The 18281-nt window shown below is 51.2% G+C and overlaps 1 protein-coding gene across 1 annotated transcript; it reads left to right on the top strand.

The window, feature by feature from the left end:
- The first annotated feature begins 3268 nt into the window (after nt 1-3268).
- Foxe1 (forkhead box E1) lies at nt 3269-6055 on the top strand. Its single transcript, XM_028770303.1, has one exon. The coding sequence runs from the start codon at nt 3853-3855 to the stop codon at nt 4963-4965; it is 1113 nt and encodes a 370-aa protein (XP_028626136.1). The 5' UTR covers nt 3269-3852; the 3' UTR covers nt 4966-6055.
- The last annotated feature ends 12226 nt before the right edge of the window (nt 6056-18281 follow it).

Here is an 18281-nt window from a genome sequence, read left to right as displayed (position 1 = left end):
TGGTTTGGTTTGGTTTGGTTTGGTTTGGTTTGGTTTGGTTTGGTTTGGTTTGGTTTGGTGGCAGTACTCTCTGGAACCATACAGCCAGGCTCGCAGTATCCCCTAAAATTACCCTGATAATGGTGGCTGTGTTCTCTGAGATGTGCAAACATCTTCTGTTACTGTTGAATGAATGAGAAGGCCTAAAAGAAGGGTCCAGGAGGGAGACACCAAGAACTCTAGAGAAGACTAAGAGGCCACCCAGCTAGAGTAAGAGCCAGAGGTCTGTAGCCTCTCAACCCTATCTCCTTCCCAAGCTCTAACCCCCAAGAGCGTTAGGCAGATGGCCCATTATCTCTGCTTCTGCAGCCAGAGACACCTGAGTCAAGGAATATGGAAGAATTTCCCATGACCCTTGGATTTCATTTACAACCTCTCCAGAGCTTCAAATCTGAGAAAGCCATTGTTGCTGAGGACTTCCAGGTCTTCTATGACACCCCAGAAACCAACACACACACGCGCGCGCGCGCACACACACACACACACACACACACACACCATTAATGGAGCAAGTTGTCCCAAGGGGTGCTGGGAACACTTGTGGTTGAACACTGGAAGGAAATAAATTGGCCCACCTGTGATCAGCTACCGAACCCCACCCACTTCTGCTGGATTTTTCTTTTTCTTTTTTCTTTATTTCTTTTCTTTTTTTTTTTAATCAGAGCTGAGAACAGAACCTTGCACTTGCTAAGCAAGTGCTCTACCACTGAGCTAAATCCCCAACCCTTCTGCTGGATTTTTCACTCCCTAGTAGTCACCAATGTAGTCTGTGACTACACCCCATTAAGAGGGAACTTGACCACTATCGTCCTACCTCTGCTGGAGGCAGGGGAAGAGGGGGAGGAAATGTTTACATATCGTTTTGTCCCAAATGGGTAAACTTCGTATTAATGGGTGACCTTTGTATTAATCAAACAAGTTGTCAGAATTTTGCATCATAGGTAGAACCCTCACCCTATGGGATGTAGAAGTACAGTATCTGAATAAAATTGTACACAGTAAAATTCAGGAGTCTTTTTTTTTTCTCCCCATCAAACCTGGCAGTCATAGTCTTGAGAATTCTAAGATCATCCTGAAGGCTGGGATACCACCAAGCAGAGGGAAGGCAATGCCTGGAGGAATCAGAATTCTGGAAGAATGGGGATGCAGGACCAGAGACCTCTGGGGTCTGGAGGATTCTAGCCAGAGTCAGAAGAGCTCAGGGAGTGATCAGAAAGTTGTGGACAACCACTAAAGCAAGCTGTAATGAACGTTAGACAACTCACGAGAATGAGGATCTTCTAGTCCACTACAAAACAATCGATCCACTACTCACATTTTGGAAGTGAGTAAGGCAGCAATTATGCATTTATTAAGACCCAGATCTTCCAGTAAGACATCCCTGGATGGTAATTCAAAATAAATAAGACATGCTGCAGAGCGCAGAAAAGAAAATACACACACACACACACACACACACACAAAGAGAGAAGCAGCTTTCAATAGTGGAGCAAGATCCAGGCATAAAGCCGTAATTCTAACTACTTTATATAGTGGCTTTTTATTTTTTTACATTTATTAATTGTGTGTGTGTGTGTGTGTGTGTTGCACAAGCCCTGGAACAGGCACACACGCACACCTTTTGTAGAAGTTAGAGGACTACTAGGAGTCCTTCTCAGGTTTTGTGGAAAGCGCCGTCACCAGCAGAGCCCATTGAATGCCCATTTACAGCCTTTGGGACGGTTAGCGATATTTATAGCCACAAGAATGTAGAGAATCACATTGAGATAACCTCTCAGAATTTACAATCTGGAAATACAAATCTTGGAATATGGAAAAGCACAGACGTTCCTAATCGTATAATTAGCTTAAAGTTTGCTTTGGGGAAGAAACATGAGAAATCTAGATTCCCCCAGCTTCTTTGGAAGGCTGCAGAGCAAGGGGCGGCAGCGAGGGGAGGGGCGGCAGCGAGGGGTCACAGCATGTGGAAAGCCCCTCTGCATTCAAGGGCACACTCCTGTTGAGGAAGGTCTTCAAGCAAGCCCCAGTCAATTGCAGGAGAGAGAATCTGTTCTCTCTGCCTCTTTTCTCCGAAGGCAGCCACACAGTGTTCACTGAAGAAAGCAATAAAATCAGAAGGCCGGGCCACCCACGTTCGACCTGAACCCTTCACAGTGTGTCTCTTTCCAGTCAGGCACCTTCCACGTAGCTCTTTGCGCCCACAATTTCCTTTCCTAGGAAAGGTGCTGACTTCAAGGTGAGAATCTTAAGAACCAAATCTTAGATTCCTGAGATGGGAACGTAATCAGTCCCAAAAGTGGCCAGAAAGCGAACCAGGCAGATGAGACTGCACGCTGGGAGTCCAGCTCTAGCACGAGAGGAAGGCAGAAATCGGACATTTTGGAACAGTCTACACACACACACACACACACACACACACACACACACGAAGAGTTGTGCACTGACTACAGCAGCCTCCCCCAAGTCTTCACTCCTAGGCCTCCAGAAGCGGCTGGCCCACTCTGGCCCCGGGTTAGTGGAAGGATTGAGAAACGGAGACTGCTAGAGAGCGGCAGACAAGTACTCGCTAATCAGGCATTCTCCCGCATATGGAGAAGAATCTCGAGCCACCTAACGACCGGGATGCGGCGAGGAGGCTTTCCCTAAACACTTCCCGAGATACAAAACCTCAGGACAGTTCAGGGACCTGGTAAAGCGACTCCCTGTGGCACTACCTCACCACTAGCTGAGAAGCGCATTCTAAAACAGACACAGGCTGCAGACTCCTGAGGACAGCGAAGTTGCAGTGGACCTGGGAATCCTTGTCTGAAAAAGAACTGGACCAGAGATTGGGCCAGGCAGCCTAGACCTGGGTTTGGAAAGCATCTCAAGAACGTCCGATTCTCCTCCCCACAATAATTAAACGCGCCCCACCCTCGTCCAGTTCTTACCCTCTCTGGACAAGAAAATGCTGTGAGCCCTCTTTCCACGTGAGAGTCCCAACTTTCTGCAGAGACACAACTTTCCGCAGACGTAGACCGTAACTCAGGAGCGCTGGGATGAGCTCCGGGAGTCCTGCAACTTCAGTCTCCCGCTTGGCGCGCAGAGGAGGCCAGCCCCCGCACCTCCAGGAGCCCTCCCCGCTCTGACGTCGTGGGGCTTCTGCCGCTACCTGGGGAGGTGTGCCCGCCGGAGGTGGGGGGAGCAGAGGGGCGGGCAGGGAACCGGCTACGCCCCGCATTAGCTGGTGCCTTTAAGGAGGCGAAGCCGGCGGAGGGAGGAGCTGGCCCAGGTGTGTGCAGGAGAGCGCCTCGCCGGCGGGACTCCGGGCTGGAGTCCAGGGCCGCAGAGCCGAGCAGTTCCTCGCCATCTGGCCCAGCCCGCTCGCCCGCCTCGCCACTGGCCTCGCCTCTCTGCCCTCCGCTTGGGCTGTACCTTCACCGCAGGGGTGCGGCATGGGCGGACCCCGCAGGGGTGTACGGTGCCCCCACTGACTGCCCTTGCACGAGACCCCAGCCTGCAGCCTCCTCTACGAGCACAGCCTCGACGATCATTCTCGGACCCACAACGACTCCCAAACAGCTGCCGCCACCCCGGCCTCCGAGCCACGTCCGGACCCCCTGATCGCCGGGCACCAGAGCGCCAAGGACCCTCTGGCCCGTACCCCGCAGGAGCCGTCGGTGGACGCGGCGCTCCGGACCCTGACGTCCCCTGCTCTCAGTACTCTCGGCGCCAACCGCAAAGCCCCGGGGTCGGCTCCCGGGGATCGGGATCCCGGACCGGCGCGGCCGTCGGCAGCAGCAGACGACGGGGGGTACGGGGGACCGCGGCGCTATGACGGCCGAGAGCGCGCCGCCTCCCGCGCCGCAGCCCGAGGCACTGGCGGCCGTGAAGGAAGAGCGCGGTGAGGCGGCGGCGGGCGCGGGGGTCCCGGCGGAGGCGGCGGGCCGCGGCGCGGGGGGACGGCGACGCAAGCGCCCCCTGCAGCGGGGGAAGCCGCCCTACAGCTACATCGCGCTCATCGCGATGGCCATCGCGCACGCGCCCGAGCGCCGCCTGACTCTGGGCGGCATCTACAAGTTCATCACCGAGCGCTTCCCGTTCTACCGCGACAACCCCAAGAAGTGGCAGAACAGCATCCGCCACAACCTCACCCTCAACGACTGCTTCCTCAAGATCCCGCGCGAGGCGGGCCGCCCGGGCAAGGGCAACTACTGGGCGCTCGACCCCAACGCCGAAGACATGTTCGAGAGCGGCAGCTTCCTGCGCCGCCGCAAGCGCTTCAAGCGCTCGGACCTGTCCACCTACCCGGCCTACATGCACGATGCAGCCGCTGCTGCCGCCGCCGCCGCCGCCGCCATCTTCCCGGGCGCCGTGCCCGCCGCGAGGCCGGCCTACCCGGGCGCCGTCTATGCGGGCTACGCGCCGCCGCTCGCCGCGCCCCCGCCGGTCTACTACCCCGCCGCGTCGCCGGGGCCCTGCCGGGTCTTCGGCTTGGTTCCCGAGCGGCCGCTCAGCCCCGATCTGGGCCCCGCGCCGTCAGCGGCCGGTGGCTCGTGCGCCTTCGCGGCTGCGGCGGGCGCGGCCGCCACCGGGAGCTTCCAGCCGGCGGTGTGCACGGGCGCGCGGCCGGTCAACCCCGCCGCCTATGCCGCCGCCTATGCGGGCCCCGACGGCGCGTACCCGCAAGGGGCGAGCAGCGCGCTCTTCGCCGCTGCTGCGGGCCGCCTGGCCGGACCCGCCTCGCCCTCCGCGGGAGGAGGCAGCGGCGGCGTGGAGACCGCGGTGGACTTCTACGGGCGCACGTCGCCGGGCCAGTTCGGAGCGGCGCTGGGGCCCTGCTACAATCCCAGTGGGCAACTCGGAGCCGGTGGTGGCGGTGCCTACCACTCCCGCCACGCCACCGCCTACCCCGGCGCGGTGGATCGGTTCGTATCTGCCATGTGAGCCGGGGATAGGCACGAAACCTCACTGACTCCAGGACGTTCTGAAAGATGTAAATCCCCCGGGACCGGCGGACAGGACTAAAAAGTGAGACTGAGACTCCCGTGCGAGGCCCCCGAGCGCCGCAGAGGCTCGGTGTCTTGCACTGTTCACAGATCCGATTTGCTTTGGACGTGGGCGGACCTAGGGAGGCCACAGCAGCGTTTGGACTGACACAAGGGACCCTGCATGATGCGGAGCTATAAAGAGCATGCTTTTCCGCCGGTCTACTAGGGAGGGCCCTAGGCTGTAAAGGGTGGAGAGTTGCAGAGTTGTCTACACCAGAATCTAAGATCCCGACCGGTGGTGCAGTCGGATGGCTTCACCATGTGCTATTATGCTGCGCCAAACTCGGGTTACATGCTCTCCTCTTGTACTTCTGACTACCGTACGCCAATAAAAGGCTCGGACTCAGAGGTGCCTTTATAATTAAAGTGAGAACAAGTTTGCAAAAAGAATTGCTTTTTAAAAAACAGTTCGATTCAGCTGGACTGGTTTTCCCTGCCTCGGAGAACCGCAAGCCTGAGTCTCAGTCATAACCGAAAATGCCTCGGTGTGATCCAGCCCCAATACCTGAATTTTTAGTCTGTCTGTTCTACAGAACTGTGTGATTCTACCTTCTCATTTTAAAACCCCCTCCCATTATCTTAGGTGCCAACCTTCCATATTTGGCAGCATTGGTGAACCACCCAGGTCTTCCCAGTAACCACTCAACGTCCGAAGGCCATCCAGAAATGGGAACAGATCATTGGCAAGTATTTAACCCAAAGTCCCAGGACTGGCTCCACGTAGAGATTGTGCCCTAGTTATTGAATTTTTTGAGAGAGATGTGTTGGTCATTCTGCAGCAGTGACTACCCAGTCAAAAATCTGATTTTCTGATAAGGAGAGTGTAGGTGGGAGACTGTCCTTAACTGGAGCCTTCTGTTGTTTCCTGTGCGCTCCTGCTTCAGCGCCCTCCTCCAACAAAAAGGAAGGAAAAGCAATAAATCGGATGGTTAACAAAGCGATCTTCATTTTTTTATTTTTTTTAAAATTTTATTCTGTATCTTGTTTGTTTTAGGCAACAGGTTCACAGAAGTTAAAATTCATCGTCAGAAGGAAAAATCCAACATATCTCCATCTTTCCCTTGAGAAGTTTTGATTTTAGAACAAAAATATCTAGCGTTGAGGAGGGACTCCACTCCCCTTCTTCAGACAGACCAGAGTTTCTAGATGGACTCATTTAATTAAAAAAGAAAATCTGAGCAAGTGAACTAGAACAGAAGAAATGTGGCCTCTTTCTGTGTATTTAGCTTGATAAAGAAGGGAGTGAGCGGCTGTGAAGAGATGCCATGAAAGCACTGGTAATTTGTGTGTGTGTGTGTGTGTGTGTGTGTGTGTGTGAGGGGGGGGACTTTCTATCCTGTTCACAAAGACGTGTGAAATTGGGTCCTATCGGAGGAGAATTTAACTAAATCACACCTCCAATAAGAAGGAATACAGAACAAGCCACAAGTGTAATTTAAAATTTTTCTAGTAGCTACATTAATCAAAATAAAAATTAGCAATGGGATTAATTGTAATAGTAGATTGTATTTAATTCACTATATCTGAAATATAGCTTCCACATACTCAAGACAGACACTGTTAAAATGCTGCCGGTTTTCTTTTATGCCTTCGGATGCTGGGGCTATGTTAATTTACAGCTCATCTTTGATCTAGCCACACTCAAATGCTCAACAGCCTTTCCTGACTCTGTGATGCCCATCTGGAGGTAGATGGCATTCAGCCCGGTAACTCTGGACTTCAGGTGCTGAGGCCCCTTCCTCTTCAGGTGGGCTCTCCCAGGTATGAGATTGATGGTTCTGTGTACTAGGCTACCCGAAGGTCTGGAGCTTTGCCTACCTCTCAAATTCTGAAAGTTGACTCTCAGCCCTGGCATGTTCTCCGGGCTAAAAAGGAGCAGTATTTGCCCATATTAGTTCTGATACTGAGTGTTTGTATCCTAATTCTCATAGTGGGTGCCTTGACACCTTTCCTCCAGTGTCCTCATTTATAAAATGAGATTTTCGTGATTGCTACTTCAGACCTTCCAGAAGTTAAAGGGGAGAGAAAGAGACAGACAGGCAGATGCTCGAGAGAGAAGGGAAAGTAAATCTCTTTGCAATTGATGGGGGTGGGGGGAGGCAAAAACCTGCCTTATCAGAAAGTTTGAGTGCCCTAATGCTGTAAAGCAGGCGAAAGAAGACAGACGGAAGGCTGAGTCTTCGCATCCATAACGCGTGGGCTTGGACACTTGCTGAGACGCTGGCCAAGGGAAGAGTCAGTGTTCAGGAAAGATGCAACTCTGAGGGAACTGGGTGTGGGACCGCGGTCCGCGGGACGGGTCCAGGGGTCCTGGAAGACCCGGACCATGGGCTGAGGGCCACGGGGGCCCTTACACATCTCCCATGGGCCGCGTAGGTCCCGTGGGACACCCAGAGGAGCAGGGCGGCAGGATGCTCTCCCGAGTTGAGAACATTCCAGCGCATAGCCCTCGTAGCTCTCCTCCAAATTTGTGGTCTCAGACCCTCCGACTCCAGTTTGAGGGGTTTGAGACCCGAAGTGCATTTCTTTTTCTCTCCTTCCCCTCTTTCCGTGGGGGCACAGAAAGCCAGCTTGCAGGGCAGCAGGCCTAGCACCCCAGAGTCGTGAAGGTGCCTAGGGCTACGGATAATTAGAAGCTCTCTTCTCTAATTGCCCAAGGCTCGTTAGAATTCGCCCCAGAGCTGTAACATTTCTTTTCTTTCAAATCAATTTTGCTTTGCAATTAAGGTGAGGAAACGAACAACAAAAGCAGACATCGCCCTGGGTAGTTTAGTACTGTTAGAGCGCTTCCTTCCCCAGGAACTGAAAGACACCAGTTACCCAAGCTCTGCTGAGGGAGGGTAGGGATGCAGAGGACCACAGCCGGCCCAGAAGAGTAAAAAGGCTAAACCGCGGAAGACGCAGCCCATCTCTTCCAAACCCCTCTACTTGCGAGTGCAGTTTTAATAAAGTACGCTCCCATTTTCTATAAGTTAGTGCAAAATTGTTTTTGTTAAAATTCGTTTTTATTATAAAATCAGAATATTTCTTCATTTTCTGGGGAAAAAAAAGAGGAAGAAAGAAAAGGATCCCGGTGGTTCATACAGGTATGGGAGGCTGAGGCAGCCTGGCTCCACGGTTAGTTACAAGGCAGCCTGGACTCAGTGACTGTCTCAGGAACAAAACAAAACAACACCGGAACAGACAAGAACACAGAGACCTAAAGTCCGCCCACAGATAACCCGGACAGGTCCCTTTTGTAGATTTGGGGGGGGTTCCTAATGTAGGAGGCTGGGATCTTGACTTTTCCCTTTTCCCTTTTCTACCTGATGTTTTGGTGGGGATGTGTGTGAGGGAGAGACAGAGATACTAGTGTGCAGAGCGTATTTGTTTGTAGGTGTGCAATCTGGTGAGCATTCCCTAAGTACATGTGTGGAAGCCATGAACCTGGGACTTGAGACTCTGCTAGACTGGCCAGCCTCTGAACTCCAGGGTGTGCCTGGAATTGAGGTGCTCCGTGATTTTTAATCATGGTCCATCTCACACCTGTAGGCCTCAGTTTCAACCATTTGTAAAACTAGATACAGGTAGGTCCCTTCTGCCCCGTGTTCTGTTCTCTAACTCCTCTTGCCTTGCCCAATTCGTTGGAATTCGGAGTGTACTTCCGGAGGCGGAAGGAGCCCCCCAGTGTTGCCACTAAAAGCCAGAGTGTCCTCAGCACCTTTGTCACCCACCCATCCCCACTCCCCACTCCAATTCCCATCCCCTCCCCCCACCCCCTGCTAAAAGTGCTAAAAGTTCTCAGGTCCCAGTGAATCCCACTGGACCAGAACCTGTCTTTCAACAAACTGACATGGGCTCAAATGCCCTAGCTGAGACAGAACCTAGAAAAAAGAAAAACCTCTTTTACGTTAATAAGAGCAGAGACCCTGAAAATAGCTTCCAGCTGCCCCATTTCTGAAGGAGAACCCTAATGTAGCACCACAGTGTGCTGCCGCCTCATGGCACGGCTACAGAGAGAAGAGAGGCCAGGCGGAGTTGCCAGGGACTAGCCTGGGGCTGAGCATAGCACCTCTTCCCTGGGTGCTCCTTCTGAGTCTCTGGCCTTTGTGTGCACCCACTCTGTGTTTCTGCCTGTACTGCCAGCAATAACATTCGCTGGGGATATACTTGAAGACATCTTTAAAAAAAAAAAAAGATGTATTTATTTTATAATATGTGAGTACATTGTTGCTGTCTTCAGACACACCAGAAGAGGACATCAGATCCCACTACAGGTGGTTGTGAGCCACCATGCAGTTGCTAGGAATTGAATTCTGGACCTCTGGGAGAGCAGTCAGTGCTCTTAACCGCTGAGCCATCTCTCCAACAGGAACACACCTTTTTAAAACAGATTTATTGTGAGCTAGACATAGAGGTTAAGAGCACTCACTGGCTGTTCTTCCAGAAGGCCTGGGTTTGATTCCCAGCACCCACGTGCCAGTTCATAACTGTCTATAATTCCAGTTCTAAGGAATCCAATGCCCTCTTCCTACCTCCATGGGTGCCAGCCATGCACATGGTGCACAATCATACATGCAAGCAAATCACTAATATAATATAATTAGCATATTAAAAATGCAACTTTCTTCTTAGGGCACAACAGCTGGCAGGAAGGAGCCCCCTTCCTCTTACTCACTGTAGGCTCTAGATGGCCTGAGTTCTCTGAATGCCCTAAAGAATCTACACCTACAACACACACACACACACACACAATTCTTTAGTGACCGTCCTCTTCCTTGGAAGTGCATGGGTGTGGCTAAGACAAAATGTCTGGAGTTGGGATGGGGGTGATGACTGCTTGATGAAAAGCAATTCTGATGCCCATGAAGGACAGGCTGGGACAATGCTGTTCCCAGGATACGGGAAGAGCCCCGGCTCACACATCTCTGTGCTTATAGACCTCAGAGCTCACATGGGCTCATAAGTATGAGGATCATCAGGAATAACCATGTTTGTGCATTCTTCGGAGCCCAGAGGGGCTTCAGACCTTCCCATTGTCATTGGTATCTGAGCAAGGGACACCATGTCTGGTCATCATCCTAAAAGAAAACTCTGAAAGGAGAAGTGATCAGCTGGGGGGGGGGGGGAGGGCTGCTGGTTTGAGATAGAGAGCAACTTCCAGGGCTGGAGGCTTCCCTGTTAAGGCCCTCATTGCATGGGCAGATATTGGCTGGTTACTCAGAAAGATGGGGAGGGGGAAGCAGAGTCTCTCAAAGCAAATGGAGCAGGGAACAGCATGGGAAAACAGAGGTGAGGCTGGAGACGTGGCTCGTGGCTCGGTGAGAAGAGTGCTTGCCAGTGTGCAGGAAGCCTGGGTTCCCTCCTCAGCACCTTAGACATCGGGTGTACTGGTGCAAACCTGCACCCCTAGCATTAAGGAGGTAAAGACAGAAGGAACAGAAGTCCAAGGTCATTCTTGGCTACATGGTAAGTTCAAAGCTAGCCTGGGATATGCCAGGCTCTGTCCAAAAATACAAATAATAAGTTTTTTCCATGAAAAAAAATAAGGAAAACTGAGATGGATTAGTAAAGAGGGAGTGGGGAGAGGTGGGTCCTTAATGGTGGGTGCCAGGTCTTTCCAGCCCTGCTCCTTTGTCTGTCACCAGTTTCCTCGGCTGAGATTAAAGTGGCCTTTTCAGCGGAGTGGGTCCTCATTGCTTGGCACACTACCTGCTCCCTGTAGAGCTCGGCCTGCTTGGCTTCAACTCCAGGCCCCCTCTTCTGAGAGCCAAAGCTCAGATTTCCAGCTGAGCCCAGAGGGTTTCCTAGGTACAGGAGGGCAGAGTTTGAAAGACCCAGGGATCAGGGTATGGCTCCCTCCCAGAGGGAATAGGGAGTGGGGAGGCTGAGGCAGGATGGGTCTCCAGCTGGTGATCTCAGTCCCTGGGAACAGCTTCTGGATGAGGTGGGCAAAGCAGGGCAGCTATGGTTCTGTAGGCATGGAGATACAGAAAGTAAGAGGAGAACCATGCTTGATAGAGCTTAACGCTCTAGCCTCTGCCCTCAGCCACCAGCAGCTGGCAAAGGCCCAAAGGGGTGCCTTCCCCTCCTGCCTCCACTCTGCTCCCACTGCCAGCCCATCTAGAAGCTTGTGTCATTGGCTGTGGCATGCAGCCCCCCCCCCCGTCTCACCTCTATGCCCTCTGCCACCCTCTCCCTGCCCTCGACCCCCATGGCTGCTGTGGCTGCTCCCTAAGCTCCAGCTGCCATGACAGTTGCTATTTCTAAACACCCTGTGAGTCCTTTTCACCATGAATTCTGAGACCAGTCCTTCTGTGAACCACCTAACCCTGCATCCTGGCTCCAGTGGGAGCCCCTCCTCTCTCTGAACCTGTTACAAGAGCTTCCTGATGCCTCCCCATCTATCCATCTGTCCTCACCCAGCAGCCAGTGTGTAGCCTAGTTCAAGTCTCAGCTGGACCAGACCCTTTCAGTGAAAGAGCTGGACCTAAGGACCAGAGAGTTCAGTGATAGGGATTAATGTGTTCTGAGCATCCTCACACTGTGAGAAAACCGTGTTCTATGTGTTTTCACATTTTCCCCAGTGTGTCACTTTGCTTTCTCTTACTCCAGTTTTTCATCAAAACTTCACCCCACTATTCCGCTTTGTTTTAAGAGCCCTCCTTCCCTTTCCCCAGCCAGGTACTCATGGGGACTGGACACAGCCACAGGGCTGTTTGAACACAAGGCCTTGTGCATGCCACATCTCAGTCCCCAGTCCTTCTTTTAATCTAGGCTTTTGATGGCATAGCTGGGGGTGACCAGATACAGGACAAGGTGCTGCTGGAGACAAAAATAAAATATTCCATCTTTCCCCTGATACATTTAAGGGAAGAACAGCCAGAGGGTCACCATCCTGCCTCCTTTGCATACATAGCCCTAATCTGGTTCCAATTTCACTTAGTTGTGTGTTTTAGGGGCAGTCTTACTTGCTTAGGGTACCCACTGGTTAAATCTTAAGCCTTTCTAAGGCAGACACGGTGATAGTGCCACTCTTGCCACAGGTACTTCCTCAGCCAATGAGATACCTGTGACTCATTTCTTTGTCCTTAAAGATGAGACTAGAGCAATGGTGCTTCTTTTAAACCTCTGGACGTTGCGTGTGACTTCTGGAAGCATGGCAGCCGTGTGAGGCCCACAGTGTCTGGCCTAATAATACATGGAACCTGGGGACAACACTGAGCTGAACCAACCCTGGAAGACACCATTCTACCTGTGAGTTCTGTTATTGGAAATAAACCATATCTATCAAGTTTGAGTCTGTCCTTGAGCTTCCTGCTACCTAAGCCAAGTGTATGTCAGCTGATGCAGAAGGTGACCCTTCTGGGGTAGAGTCCTGTGGGTCAGATTGATCCTTGGTTCATTTCCCTAAGACTTCTTTTACTGGTCTTATCAAGAACCATAGCCAAAAGATCCTGTAGCCCAGTGGCTCTCAACCTTCCCAATGCTGTGACCCTTTAATACAGTTCCTTATGTTGTGGTGACCCCAATGTAAAATTATTTTCATCGCTACTACACAACTGTAATTCTGCTACTGTTATGAATCATAGCATAAATATTTTGGGAGAACGAGGTTTGCCAACGGTGTCGTGACCCACAGGTTGAGAACCACTGGTGTAGTACTACCTCAGAGGTGGCTGTAAAGAACAGCAAGGCTAACATGGTTTCTCTGTGGACTATTGTTAGTCATAGACCCTAGGCCAGGGCCCTTTCCTGCCCAATGGCCCCAAACATTCCCACAAAGCCCACTGCCATAGAGGTATACAAGGTTTCCAACCTCTGGATTCTTACAACAGCTCTGAGATGGAGCATGCTTCACATCTGTTCTCCAGGCAAGAAAAGTGAAATATAGGGAGACTGGCTCAAGACCACGTGGTCTCTCAAAGAGCTGGACTGACAGTCAGGGTGGATCAGAAGCCTGAGGAATTTCCCTGCCTGGCTGTGCAGTCGGGACCCTTGTGTGTTTGTTAGTCCTGCCTGGAGCCTTCTCTTCTTGGGCTTCTGAGCTTGGTGACTCCACACGCCCATGACTTATCTCCACAGGGCGTGTGAGGCTTAAACATGATGTATGTGGATCTAGTTGCCTTAGATGATTAGTGCCAAAGCTGAAGGAGACTGGCTTTTCAAAAAAACAAGCCTACCTTCCTTCCATCGCTAGTGCCCGGTTGCAGACCCTCCGGGCTTTACTTTACCTTGGTCACACCTAAGCGGAAACTGCAGGAAGATGCTGGTAATTTATAGAACACCTGGAGAGGTTGCGGGCAGGTGGGTAATTTCCAAATTAATTGTGGGAGAAACCTAACAAAACAATCTGCAGGGTCAGCATCCCAGAGCCCTGCCTCCAGGGAGACTGACAGCTTGGAATCCGAAGAGCACAAAGCCCAACCACAGGCAGGAGGGCCCTTCCTCCCATGGGGAGGAGGCCTGACTTCCTTCCAGCTGAGGCGGGTCTGGGCCTGCCGCGGGGCCAGAGGAGAGAGCAGAGCTCTGAAGCAGCTTTCTACTCAGAGATTCGCATGCGGCTTTCTGAAGGAACCGCACCACTCCCACCAGGCTGGCTAGCCAGGAACTGTTTTCTGACACACGCATCCAGGGTTCTCTGAGGGCTTCTTGAGTTCTTTGTCCAACAACAGGGCCACTGCCATTGCCTCCTGCACAGCACACCGGCAAGAAATGAACCTGGCCTCTGTGCTGTCTCAGAACTCAGCCAGCTCCGACCTGTGACCTTTTCCCCAAGGGGCTACTAGACTTCGGGAGACCGGGCTCCTGGTCCTGCTCAACTCCCCCCCGCAATAAAATGGAGGATAATAGCACATTCCCTCCCTGGTTTTTAGAACGCTCAAAGCTGGGCTTCTTTGTGGGTTCCAAGTTACCTGTGACTCAAGCAGTCCCAAAGACTGCTCCCCCTCCAGCAACCCCATCTGAGGAACCCAACTGAGGCACTCACTATAGGAAAGGTCCCAAGCCAGGTGTGGGTGGGAGATCCTGAACCCACAATGGCTACTCTCTTGCAAGAACACAGTGAGAAGGCTGGGCCTGGACCTCTCGATTTACTGGCTAGAATTCTGTCCCTGGATTTCTATTGTCTATGCTATAGAGTCAGTGAGATGAGGCTCATCCCCTCACTTGTGAGACTTTGTGAGAATTTCATAAGATAATGACATGACAGGCCTTCCAGACTCATAAGAACTGAGGCCTCTGCGCACTGGAGATGTAGCTCTGCAGAACGAGGCTTGTCTACTGAGCATAACACCTTGGATTTGACCCCAGCAGCACAAAACTCCAAAATAAACACAGACAAGCATCTGGATACTATCAGCAGCCACCTGAGTGAGACGGGAAGCTGGTGGTTCCAAGATACACTCCAAGATGAACGTAGGCTGAGGGAGACCCTGAAGAGGACCCAAGAGAACCAAGCCACGGAACCTGTGAGATGATAAAGCTATTGTTGTACATCACTGACTTTCAGAGTAACTTGTTATGCAGCACTAGCTGACTGAATCAAGGGTGACTCACTCATACCATAATCTCTCACAGGATGCCCAAACACACACACACTCACACACACACAAACGCACACATACATATATAAACATACATATACTCACACACACATACACACACATAAACACACATACAGACACATACACACACATATACACACATTCACGCATATACATATACACATATACACACACTCACACACATACACTCACATACATACATATACTCACACACACATACATACACTCACACATACACACACACTCACACACATATACACAAGCACATACAGACACACACACCACCGAGGGTAGAAGGACTTTGTCTCATAAAGTGGAAGATTTAGATCCTTCTTTGTGTGTGTGTGTGTGTGTGTGTGTGTCTGTCTGTCTGTCTGTCTGTGTGTGTGTGTTTAAGTACAAGTATGTTTGTACTGTGGTACATGTGTGGAGGTCAGAGAACAGCTTTCAAGAGTCTGTTCTTGTCCTGAAGCTTGAGCAGGGAGTCTCTTGTTTCAAGGTTAACTGGTTCACGAGTTAACAAGGCTAACTGGCAATTCTCTCGTCTCTGCCTCCCATCTCTCTCGCCACACAAGTGCTGGGAGTACAGATGTGCACCACCACATCCGGCTTTCTCAGGAACTGAACCTGAGTCATCGGAGTTGTGCTAACAGCAGCTCCTTTACCTGTTGAGCCATCTTCCCCACCCTTTAGCTCCTTCAAGGTCGGCCAAGACTTGTGGAGAGGAACCTAGAACCTGTGGACGTCACCTTCTGCAGCGCTGACCCTCAGAAGGAGCAAAGAGACCGGGAAGTCCCTGAGCTGAGAGAGGGGAGTGTTTTAAGATGAGCTGACCCCCAGAAGCCAGGCGACATCAAGCATGTGATAGCTTCTGTGGACAGGATCCAAGCTTCACAATGGTCCAAATCCACTTTGCAGCCCTTTTGAATGAGTCTTTTTGCATGGTGTTGATAACTGCAGATCCAACCCGCTGTCTCTGAGCTGTTAAATCTGACTTTAAGATTGGCATTAGCTGTTCCAAAAGAAAATGAGTAACCATCCTTAAGGCTTGAGCAGAGGCTTACCTTTAGAGACCTCAGCCACCCCTAATCCGGGCTGAGGCTCTTCCTGCCGCCAGATGTTTGGATGCTAGGACAGCGATGCCAAGCTCCCTACAGGTTCCTCCACAACCAACAGTGCAAGGGAATCTGAGGGCAACATCGCTCTGAGTGTCCTGTAGTTAGCAAAGTTAGGCAGGCTCTGTTATGATTTTAACTCGGGCTGTAAACTCAAAGAAAAAAATTAGGGAGCTTGTGGACCAACCAGGGGGAGGAGGATGTGTGGAAGCTTTCGAGAACTAAGCCCGCGAGTCAGGAGAGGCAGGAGTGTCTGCAGGCTGCCTTAACAGCGAGTCTTATGTGACGATACTTTTTTTTTTTTTAAAGTAGAGGGTCCAGAGTGAGGAGGTGGTGATTCTGACTGGTCAAGACCTTTTCTGAGTGTCTGGGTTGCCCCTGTCCCTCACTTGTTAGTGACTATTATTTAACTGGAATTAAAGATTCCCACTAGGGGTGGTGACCTAAATCCTGGGGACCTGAGCTTTGTGCTGCCTGAAGAAAGTCAGAGCAGGGCACATAACCTGTCTTAAGTCTGTGAAGAGCCTCCTAGGCAGGGGGTGGGGTGGGGGGGTGCACACAGAGCATCAGTGCTGGGCAACATCAGACTCCAGCTGATGAGGGAAAGAAATGACTGGAAGCAGCCAAGGGTGATGCTGGCTGCCTGCAGGAAGCATTCGCTTCTGGAAGGGCCTCTAAGCAGTGCTGAAGACAGTCAGGGGAGATGTTGTAAGAGAACCCACTCCGTGGGTGGAATCCCAAAGGATTTCTAAAGACTTTTCTAGCCCCAAGTCTCTGGGATACCGAACACCCACTGAAGACTCACGCACACACATACATATCTTGGGTCCACGCCCTCTAGCAGGGACCTCTTTTCCCACAGCACTACCAGCCAGAATACTCTGCCTGCAAGCAACAAAGCTCAATCCTAAATAATTAGGCAATCGCAGGGATGTATCAGAAGGCAAGCAATAGTCCACAGGCGGCCATGAAATGAAAAGTCATAAAACGGCCTTGAAATTCAGGATAAACAAGGACCCTTCTGACTATGGCAAAAGCCAGGAGCCAGTGAAGAAGAATCCCTGAGCTCCGCTGTCAGTGCCTATGAGGTGGCTGATCACTTAGTTCCCGTCCTCTCTATAGAGTCATACCCACCATGGCCAGCAGGGGGCAGGCTATGCTGACCTGAGGGAGAGCCAGCAATCACGCGGGAACCCAAGGGCAGAGGAACCTCCTAAAAGCACAGTCAGGAAGAGAAGACCAGAAGAAAGGAACTTAACACCAGGCAGTGCAGATGCCTCATCTCAGCACCTGGACTGGGAAGCAGCAGGATTAGAGGTTCGAGATCACCCTCTATACACAGTAGACCAGCCTGGGATACATGAGACTGTTTCACAGAGAGAAGACTGTACTGCACTGTACTGTACTGGGTAATAAAGGATTGAGAGATTGGCATTTGGTCTGTGGAGAAGTCAGGCAGGAGTGATGTTTCTCCACCACTCCAGGACCACTTTTGCCTTGCAGTGACAGCAGTGAGCCCTTGACAATGTGAAAGCCACACTAAGCAGGCCTTGTGCCTTTGCCGAAGCCCCAGCAACTCAGAGTCCCAGGTGAATACACATGTATTCTTTTGCCCCCAAAAATACAGACTTGGATGATGACACCATCGCACCAAAACATCACAGGATACAGAGCAAACGGGCCTCCAAAGTCTAGTATTCTTAAGCAAGTAAGTGGAGAGGGTGCTTCTGCCCTCCCTCGGGCAAGCCACTGAAGAGCTTTGCCCCCACCCAGGGATGGGCTGACTGGTGGTCCCAGAAAGAACCAGAGCCTGACTGGCAGACTCTGAAAGTTGTCGTAGGCGAAGAGACTGTGTGGGCAGGATTGGGTTGTCCTGGATTATCTCAGGAGCCCCGCATGTCAACACAATGTTCTCCTAAGAAGCAAGCAGGATGCATGACACAGGAGCCATGAGGATGCACCCACACATGTGGAGAGATGTGGCCACAGCAAGGGAAAGATGTCGTGACTTTATGAATACCTTGATTTTAGCTCACAGATATCAAGCTCACAAACCTCCAGAATGGTCAGAATAAATGTGTCTTCTCCAGGCTTGGGGGAGTATGAAGCAGGAGTGTGGAGAGTTCAAGGCCAGTCTGGGTAACTTAGGGAGATTCTGTCTCAAAAGAAAGAATAAAAATGGCTGTGGCTAGATTATCACTGTAGACTGTGTGCCTAGCATCTACAAGGTCTGGGCTCAATCCCTAGTACCTCCAAAATGTCTTGTCTTAAAGTCACCAAATTTGTGGCTTGGTAGCTTTAAGAAATTAACATAATTGTGTTCCAGATCTCACTTCAAACATCACAGCACAAGCAGTTGAAAGTAGAAGAATCTAAAATCTATATCAGGCAACAATGATCACAGGAAAATAGGAGGATTGCACCAAAATCAGATAAGGCAACCTCAGAGCAGAGAAAATAACTAGGAACAAAGAGGAATATTATATGACAATAAACAAGTCAGTCAACCAAGACCACATAACAACCCTAAATGTGCAACATCAGAACAAGGA

Source organism: Grammomys surdaster, unplaced genomic scaffold (genome assembly GCF_004785775.1).
Source record: "Grammomys surdaster isolate TR1022 unplaced genomic scaffold, NIH_TR_1.0 199, whole genome shotgun sequence".
Taxonomy (NCBI): Eukaryota; Metazoa; Chordata; class Mammalia; order Rodentia; family Muridae; genus Grammomys; species Grammomys surdaster.
Note: the sequence above shows the minus strand (reverse complement) of the source record. Positions and strands in the feature narration are given on the sequence as shown.